Source organism: Cariama cristata, unplaced genomic scaffold (assembly GCF_000690535.1).
Source record: "Cariama cristata isolate BGI_N322 unplaced genomic scaffold, ASM69053v1 scaffold39825, whole genome shotgun sequence".
Taxonomy (NCBI): Eukaryota; Metazoa; Chordata; class Aves; order Cariamiformes; family Cariamidae; genus Cariama; species Cariama cristata.
In genome coordinates this window covers 1-9,060 of record NW_009619944.1, presented here as the reverse complement: position 1 = coordinate 9,060, position 9,060 = coordinate 1, and the positions used below count along the sequence as shown (strand labels likewise).

The 9,060-nt window shown below is 55.5% G+C and overlaps 1 protein-coding gene across 1 annotated transcript in view; it reads left to right on the top strand.

Annotated features, from left to right (window-relative positions):
* Positions 1 to 5,808, top strand: part of LOC104162653 (sodium-dependent lysophosphatidylcholine symporter 1-A-like) — a gene marked incomplete at its 3' end in the record, with an annotated part of 8,403 nt that extends 2,595 nt beyond the window's left edge. The window contains exons 2-13 of the mRNA XM_009701435.1: positions 18 to 137; positions 450 to 574; positions 1,142 to 1,274; positions 1,708 to 1,846; positions 2,183 to 2,340; positions 2,450 to 2,540; positions 3,095 to 3,216; positions 3,331 to 3,414; positions 3,607 to 3,690; positions 4,661 to 4,773; positions 5,208 to 5,351; positions 5,632 to 5,808. Of these exons, the coding sequence (XP_009699737.1) occupies positions 18 to 137; positions 450 to 574; positions 1,142 to 1,274; positions 1,708 to 1,846; positions 2,183 to 2,340; positions 2,450 to 2,540; positions 3,095 to 3,216; positions 3,331 to 3,414; positions 3,607 to 3,690; positions 4,661 to 4,773; positions 5,208 to 5,351; positions 5,632 to 5,808 (1,490 nt within the window). The remainder of the gene's footprint in view (positions 1 to 17; positions 138 to 449; positions 575 to 1,141; positions 1,275 to 1,707; positions 1,847 to 2,182; positions 2,341 to 2,449; positions 2,541 to 3,094; positions 3,217 to 3,330; positions 3,415 to 3,606; positions 3,691 to 4,660; positions 4,774 to 5,207; positions 5,352 to 5,631) is intronic.
* Positions 5,809 to 9,060: the final 3,252 nt, after the last annotated feature.

The following is a 9,060-nucleotide window of genomic DNA, read 5'->3' as shown; positions in this document are numbered from 1 at the left end:
TGGTGTCTTGGCTGCAGGAGAAGCCAGCACTGCCGCTCTGGAGAAAGGTTTGCTACGCTGTTGGGGGCATTCCCTACCAGATGACAGGCAACGTCCTTGGGTTTTTCCTCCAAATCTTCCTCCTGGATGTTGTGCAGGTGAGTGGCCACGTGAGATGGGGTTATCTGCAAAGGGGCTTTAGCGTAAGCGCAGCAGACTGGGGCAAGGGTTGAGTTTGGTGGGTGGCCAATGCCCTTGGAAATGCTCGTCAGAACTAGACATTCAAACTGGATCAAAATCGTATGAGGGTGGGTGTGCAGGAGATGTTTCTGGGCCATTTCAACGCTCGGAGTGGCCTCCAGGGGATGCAGATGAAACGTTGGCTGAAGCGAGCAGCATCGTGCTGACTGCTCGCGGCTTTTCGCCAGGACTTCTTTCTCTTTCGAGCTGTGGTTTCTGTTTCCCCCCAGCTGGAGCCATTCCATGCCTCTCTGATCATTTTCCTTGGGAAAGCCTGGGATGCGGTTACTGACCCTGCTATTGGCTTCCTGGTCAGCAAAAGCCCAAGGAGAAAATATGGCAAGCTGGTCCCATGGTGAGTGTCCAGGCTGGAGCCTCAGGAGGGACTTTGCTGGGCTCAAATTCCTTGAGCGCCCGCACAGGGAGGCAGCTGGGACACCTCACTGGGATTTTAATATGACTGTGGCTTACGGAGGTTTACAAAACCTTAACATCACAAGGACCCTGAAGATAACATAACTTGCAGTGGGGTCCATATGTCATTGCGATGAAAGGGGTCTGGTAGCCAGCTGTGCCAGCAGCTCTCCAGGAGCAGATCTGGCACGTAAGAGGGTTACTGCTGCCCCCCAAGGTTCTGCTGCAGGGCAAGGACTTGAGGTAGTTAAGCGAGAGAATAAGCAGTGTTGGACAGCTTAGACATTACTTTTTCTCTCAATGTTTGGTTTAGCGCCCGCCCCCAAGCCTGACTGACCGACGCTCACTTCAGCAAAGCTGCTTCCTCTCACAGCTCTTGACGGCGCAGTAGCTGGGCTGTGGTTTGGAAGCCGGGGAAGAGGCTGTGCTACGTCGCTCAGCTTGTGCAAAGCGAAGTGTGACCACCTTATCTGAGGGCAGGATCTGACCAGCTCTGCTTCCTCCCCAGGATCGCATCCTCCATGCCATTCGGGGTGCTCTGCTACTGCATGATGTGGTCCACCCTCTCGGATGCCACCCCTGCCTCCCTGAAATTCCTGTGGTACCTGTTCATGTACAGCTTCTTCCAGACTTGCATGACTGTAAGGAACATGGTGCCTGGGGCTGACTGTCTTACACGCCATCCTATACTGCAAGGGACGGGGCACGGTCAGCTGGAGAGTCCCAGCCCCAGGCTCTCCAGGAAGGGCCCTGGAGCGGAGCCCAGGAGAGCTCCAGGGGGGAGCAGTGAGGGATGCAGGCTGGCGCAGGCCAACCCTGCAGGGATGCTGAGGCGGAGCCGTGCCTTTTAATGCTGGGCATTTGGCCGGGCTGCCTGTGTTCGGTGATGTGAACTTCTCCATCACTGGTCTGTGGGAACAGAGCACATCACAGAAGAGGAGGTGAAAAAACCAGCTGCATGCAGGGGTGATGCAGAAGGCAGCATCATCTGCTGTGTGTAGGGATGAGGGGGGTCATGATCAGCAAACCAGGGAGGCAGCAGCCGGAGCTGTGTTTGAAGTGTGCTCTCCCTAGTGCCACCATGTGCCGTACTCTTCCCTGACGATGTTCCTGGGAGGAACCCAGAGAGACCGTGACTCAGCCACTGCCTACAGTAAGTGTCTGTGCCCCTACTGCCTGCATTCCTGGGAGATCCTCCCTGGAGGAGAGGCGAGTAAGTTCTCGCCTGGGCTGCAGAGTGGATGGGGTAAACCAGGGATGTGAAAACAGTCAACTTCTGCAAAGAATTTACCTGCAGAAACATTTCTTAGATCTGTATCATCCCTAGGGAACTTGGCACCCAGATTTATCGGTTCCAAACATTAGCGCATTTACTGCTGGAGCCAAGGGAAAAAATCAGAGCAGGTAGAAATAGCAGGTCTCTTCTTCTGGGGCAGCTCTGGATGTTGGTACCTCCAATTCCATTCCCAAAGCTGGTCTCTTACCCTGAGGGATGTGTCCCATCAGCCAGGCAGTGGGACTGAGGTTTCTCTCCTGGTCGTCCTGGCAGGAATGGGGTTAGAGGTGTTCGGCACGCTCCTTGGATCAGGAATCCAGGGGCAGATTGTGGGCAGCTACCATGCCCACATGAGGAACGGCTGTTACATGTCGAACGAGACCGTGCCCAACACCAGCACCTACAGCCTCACGGACTCTCTGGAGAACACGGTAAGGGCCGGCCTGGCTGCCCCTCTGCTCCTCCCGTAAGCTCTGGGGCCGGCACCAGCTCTGTGCCTGGCACCAGCGCTCTCACTGGGCACTCTCTCTCATTTTCCAGCGTAGAGCCTATCTATTTGCATCCCTGGTCCTGGGCTCCATCTATTGCCTGTCCTGTCTGATTCTCATCTTTGGAGTCAGGGAACAGCCTGGTAAGGTCCACTTAGATGCAGTTTGGAGGGCGCCCAACAGCAGTAGATGATGAGGATGGTGTTGCAGAGGAAGGTGTGAGGCAGAGGGAGCTGGGCACCTGTGTGAGGGCCGGTTCTCTGGGTGTGGGGCTCAGAAACACAACACATACTTGGATGCTGAGACCCTCCTCAGTTTGTGCTGGCAGCATCTCGCTCTCGCAGAGGAGAGGGGAGGTGGTCCGGAGGGAGGAAGGCTCCGGCTGCCTGGGAGCTCCTTGCAGGGAACCGTCGGGCTGGGGCAGGGTCTCCAGCTCACTGCTTCGCCCTGAGCAGATCTCCCCAACGCACAGCCTGCAGAGCTACGCAGGCCAGCCCTTGTGTGCAGCGTAAAGAGGCAAAATCCTGCCCGGAGCTGACACCACGGCTGTTGTCACTGCACCGAGACATCAGACCCCGATAGCTCCTCACCCAGCTGAGCTGCACCCCAGACGCAGCGGTGCAATCCCCCCGTGCCTCCCACCCCGTCGCGTTTTTTCTGGCAGCTCCAGTGCCAGCCCTGCTGTCTCTCCTCGCAGGGCCCCTCAGCCCCCTGGGGAAGGTTGAGCTGCCCTTTGCCAGCTGCCTGAGGATGATCGTGGGACACAAGCCCTACACCCAGCTGCTGTGTGCCTTCCTCTTTGCGTCCCTGGCCTTCCAGGTGTGAGACCTGCCATGGCAGGAGGAGAATTTGGGGGATGAGATGTCCGGGTAAGTTATTCTGACAATGCACTCAGGAGCCCCAGCCGTCAACGTCTCCATGTTGCTTTCCCAGATCACACAGGGGATCTTTGCCTTCTTCTGTACTCATGCCGTGGGGCTGGCCGGGAAATTCCAGCATTTAGTGCTTATCATGTTGGTAAGTGAGCCCCAGGCCGACCTTCCCGGTGGGGGGGTTGATCCCTGGGTCACCCCGGCCCCCCAGCATGGGCAGCTCAGCCTCGCGGAATCACGTGCTGCTGTTTCTGCCCATCAGCAAGGACGTCACCCAGACAGGGACTGGCAGTCCGGGGGGGGCATTGCTGAGATTTCCCTTTGGTTCTCTCCTCAGGTCACGGCTTCCCTCTCTATTCCCTTTTGGCAGTGGTTTTTGGGGAGATTTGGAAAGAAAACAGCAGCCTCAGTGGGCCTGTCGGTGAGTTTGGTGGTGGTTGTGGCTGTGGACTGAGAAGCCCTGTGAGGGGACAGCCTTGTCCCCAGCTGCTCGTGGTGTCCAGGCAGAAGAGCTGGCTGGTGGCTCGGGGTGGCCCTGAGCACGGTGTCCTCTGCACTGCAGGTGACTAGGAGTTAAACCAGTAGTCGATGGCAGCTCTGCAATTCCTTGTGTCTGGCCACTGCTGGTATCGGTGGCCATGGCTTTGCAGAGCTTTGCGTTAAGGTGCAGGGAGGCTGAGGGACCAACCCTGGGACAGTGGGGAAATGATTTTTTGCAGCATCACTTGAGGGACCGACCCTGGGACAGTGGGGAAGTGATTTTTTGCAGCATCACCCAACCAAGAGCTCGGGCTCTGAGACTCCACGGCTGCAGATCTGGTCAGCAGCGTGTGATCAGATGCTGTACCAGTCTCATGAGCACATGCAGACATCGTCCTGTGTCCACTGTCCTGTTCCAGGATCTTGCATGCCCGGTGCAAGGGATCTGAGTTCTGCCAGCCAGCTCCATGAGAGGCACGGGGAGGGAAGGGCGGGCTGTGCACCACGCTTGGCAGTGGCTGGGGAACAGCCTGCTCATCAGACACACGTCCAGCCGCTGCCTAGCTCTGCAGGTCAGCAAGCAAATCCCAGTTGGCTTCTTTGCAGAATTAGGTCCTCAAATCCCATTGAGGATCCATCTCCAGATGCCTTCCTCGCAGCCATTGGGTGCAGCCATAGCAGATCCAGTGTTCCAGTTTAACCGCTTGGCTCCATGACCCTCCATAACCATCCCTTCTTTATCCATGAGGAAGGCTTTGCTGCCAGTGTCAGCCTGTCCAGGGCCTCCGTGCTGCACTGCACAGGGGACGGGGAGCACGACCTTTGGCTGGGCAGATGGGTGCAAGCTGCCTGTGAGCAGCAGAAAGGGCCCATGTGCTTTTGTTTTTTCTTCTTTTCCTCTCGCTGAGCAGCTGATGATCCCAGCCCTGGTAGCTGTCACCCAGGTGATGCACAACTTCCTGGCCTTCGTCTTCCTGGTGATCATGGCAGGCTGCAGCATGGCCGTGCTCTACCTTTTACCGTGGTGAGCAGAGGCATCTCTGAGCCACTTGTCAGGCGGAGAGGAGGGGAAGGTTATCGGGAAAACACCACCCGTGACGTGCCACGGCTGCCCGTTTGCTCAATACAGCAGCTTTGGAGCTGCAGAGGGACATGTGGAGGTGGGACTGGGAAGGGACGTGGATGTGGTCCACAGTCCCCCAGCAGCATCGTTCAGTCTGTGTCCGGGTTCCACAGCAGGACACCACTCAATTGTGCAAGGCGCTGTTTTAATTCTCTTATTCTGAAGCAGCTGCCGCACCCTCTCTGTAAGACACTCTCTGCCCTGTTTGCCCAAGGCAGAGGGCAGGCACAAAATGGGGTTCTGCTGCTTGGAGAGCCCTGGGAGCGGCTACAGCTGAGTTGAGCTGGCATTGGCGTGGGTATCGCCGACACGTCTGCGGGGCTGTCTGTCTCCAGGTCCATGCTGCCAGATGCGGTGGATGACTTCATGCTGAGGAACCCCACCTGCCTCAACCTGGAGGCTCTCTTCTACTCGTTTTACGTCTTCTTCAACAAGTTTGCAGGTGGCCTTGCCGTGGGGATATCGACGCTGAGTTTACAGTAAGCCCCAAACACTACCTCCCCTATTTTGTCAGCCCAGCACAGGCACTTCCCAATGCTCTTTTCTAGAGTGTTGATAGGAGATGCTGGAGTGAGGTGCAGGAGTATCCAAATTTGTCTTTCCAACATCTACTGGGAGCAAGAGGAGCAGAAAGGAGTGGGAATTCCCCAAAACTGGGCCTCCGATACCAGGCTCTAGAGGAGACTGATGGAGGTGCCTGCTTGCCTTTCTGCGGTGGGCCGGTGAGGCTGGGGGAAGGCAAACCGTTCTCCTCTTTAGTTTTGCAGGTTACCACGCTGAGGACTGCACGTACAACCCCTCCATCACCCTCGCCCTGCAGCTTCTCATGGCCCCGGTCCCAATAAGCCTGCTGCTCATTGCCATAATCATCTTCTGCCTCCATCCCATCAATGAGGAGAGGAGGAAGAAGATGAGAACAGAGATGGAGGCGATGGGGTAAATTTGAGCTCCCTGAAGGGGCCGGGTCACCTGGCATTAGTCTGGGTGTCCAGCCCAGACACAGAAATGTTGTACAGGGGAGGGACTGTGTGTGTCCCGTCCAGCTCCCCGTGCTTGGGCTGCGGTCCTCTCAAGGGGTGCTTTTCCCAAAGGGCTTCAGGGTACTTTGGAGGCTGCTGACTTCACACCAGATTTCATGAGCGCTCGTGTTCCTTTTAACAGACATCAGGTACAGCGCAGCAGACGAGAATAAACCCAGGGCCGAAGCGGGTGAGTTCATCGGGAAGGACACGGACTTGCTGTGCTGTCAGGATGAAAGCCGTCGCTTCCTGTTGTTTCCCGTTCCCTGTTCCAGTTCCCGTTGCCTGTTTTGCATCCTGGCCCCCTTCCTCCCCCGGCTGGCAGGCACAGGACGGGGAGGGGGTCCTGCTACGGCCCCAGCCCTTCCACCTCACCAGAGCTGCTTTCTCCAGCGCTTGGCCTCGCCGGTCTTTTGGCCGATCCTGACAGATCTGGGCAAGGCAGATCCGTGCTCTCCTGGGAGAGATGGCAGTGCCGGGGAGGACGGGCCCCCGCCAGCCCCAGAGCGGTGCCCACGCACACTGGGGTGCCGAGGTGTCACTTCACCTTGTGGGAAAGCGTGCACAAAGAACACAGGGATTGTCTGGGGGAGGAAACTATTTTTGACTGGTTTTTAGGGAAAATACTGCCAGGATAGTGGATGTCTTTGTGCTCAGCCTGCCCCTTCACAGGGAAAGGTTTAGAATTTCTTTGAACAAGGGTGAAGTTCGAGCCAGCGGTGTTTTACAGCCTGTGCAGAAACAATGACACCTGGCAGCACGGAGGTGGAAGCCAGCTCTGTCCCTCTGCCTGGGCCCTGTTATCTCAGCCACTTCTGGAAAACCGGGAGCTTCTCGGCGCAAGAGGCTGGAGGAGCGGGCTGCCCTGCCTCCGCTCAGGGAGGGTTTCTGACAGCTCGTCTTGCTTTTTGCCAGGTTGGGAGGTTAGGGCAGAAGTGTCAAATGAATGTCAAGAAGAGCTGAGTTGCTTTTAAATCGTAGCCCATGGCTAGATCTTCCACAGCAGCATCTTGCGAGAGATGCTCGGCACCCCCACATCTCTCCTGGCAACAATGAGGGGGCAGCGGGATGAAGAGAGGAGAAATCAGCTGTGCCGGGGCTGGTAGCACTGAGCTGTGCTCAGTCTTGTGCAGAAACAGCGAGTGAGGCTGGTTATTTTTAGGGCTAGAGCTGTATCTGACCGTTGGTTGACCTTGCGGCTCTCCAGTCTGGTGCACATGAGCAGGACCTGAGCAAATTGTTCCCCACTTGGGCGTTGAATTAATTTGAAGCCTTAAGTCTTGTGGTTCAACTTTGCGATCAGTGGGGGAGACGATGTTATAGAGCTGCGCCAGGGCACCCGCAGGATCGTCGCAGCAGCCCAGATTCAGAACAATTTCTCAGATGCGCAAAGGGCCTCCTTTTTTTCTTTTTTTCTTTTTTTTTTGTTGTTTTGTTTTCTGGAGTGTGAAGGATGTTCCTTGGGATCGCCTGACTAAGCCCGTGGTTAGGTGCCGGGATGCACTGCCCTCTGCCACCGCGTTGCTTTCAGCCTTGCTGCCTCTGGATTTACGAAGAAGCAGACACCTTTGAGCACTGAGAAAACGCTCTGGTTGTTGAGAGTTTGAAGTCCTGCAAAAGGCATGAATTATCTTCACAGGCACACGCTCCTTGGGACAGAGGTGTCTTGATCTGGGGCTCCCAACCAATTCCCAGCGTGGGCTGTGAATGAGCCGCAGGCTGCGGCGGAGCAGGACCAGAGCCAGTGCAGAGCAGGGAGCTGCTGCTGGCGTGCGTGGTGCCTGCCAGCCCCACTGCTGCCTGGCGTGGTGCCTCTGTATATCAAATAGTGCCCCATTTATTTTTTTCAGTATTAAATCTGAATGGTGATGCTTTTCCCCCTTGGTATTTCTTATTTTGTGAATTCTGCCAGCAGACGATCCAGAGGGCAACGGGTGGTTTGGGCAGAATTCACTTGTTTTCAAGCCTCTGTGCTTTCTTCAGAGTCTAGACACCAGCATCATACCTGAACCTTCCCTAAGGCTCAACCAGCTGGACCCTGAGCAGTGAGTGAGGGGTGGTCAAACCTGGCTGAGCCCCTTGCCCCTGTTGAAGAATGGGTTGTTGCAGCGACCTTGCTTCTGGTAAGATGAGCAGGTTATGCCAAAGGAGCACAAAACCCCCCCAGAACAGCCCACCCAGGATGAGAGCCGCCGTGCCTGACTTGAGCAAGCGTGGCAAGGGCTGTAGCGTGGGCATACATCGAGCAGTGTTTTCCCCTTTCAGATCCTTGTTTATCGCTGGCCCTTGTGCGGAGAGCAGGCCCAGCTCTTAGGGAGCATTAATCAGGAGGGATGAGAACGTGCCCCCTTTTCTCCCAGTATTTTTCATCTTGACTCCGGGCCTCACACACGTGAGGTGTGTTGGTGTTAGTGGAAAGTCAGGGACCACAGGCACCATCTGCGTGTTGCAGCTTTAACATAAAAAATAATGCTATGGCATCAAGTAAGAGAAAAAAACCCCAACAACTTGGTATTTCAGTATTTAAAAGATACAAGCAAGGAATAGAAGCAATTAGAACTTGCTTCATCCCATTATCTGTTATTTTAAGAGTCTCTTCCTTGTGTCCCATTTTAACACACTTGCTGCTTTTTATTAGTCTCTGGGCTGTCCTTGGAACTTCGCTGTTCCCTTGTGGACACTCAAGTTCATCTCCTTGAAGTAAGGAAATAGGACGCTTTGAGGCAAAAATTCTGTGCCTGGAGCGATTCTTTTTTTGACCAAAAAAGAAAATAGGTGCTGTTGTTCCCAGAAGAAAGTCCTTTTGAGTGTGGGATTGTTCAAACCTACGTGTCTTCTGTTGAACCTGCCCCGGTAACGCAGGGCCGGCACCGACCTCTGCCAGCGTGGGGAGGAGCGTTAATAATAGATCTGTAAAACAGCGTCTTATCTACTCTCTGGCTGCTGTCATTGCCATGTGCCCCATGCTCTCAATTTAGGCACAGCCTAGTCTTGGGAACTGTGGAAATCATTAAAAGTCTTGGTTGGGGCTGGGGTGTGCTGGCACCTCAGGGTTTCCAGGGAGCTTTGGCAGCCTCAGGCCTCCACAGGGGCTTGTGCCGGGCCATGAGCCCGAGGATGCCCACAGGCCTTGCACTTCTTGGGCCTATAAATGGTGGATAAATGGGCA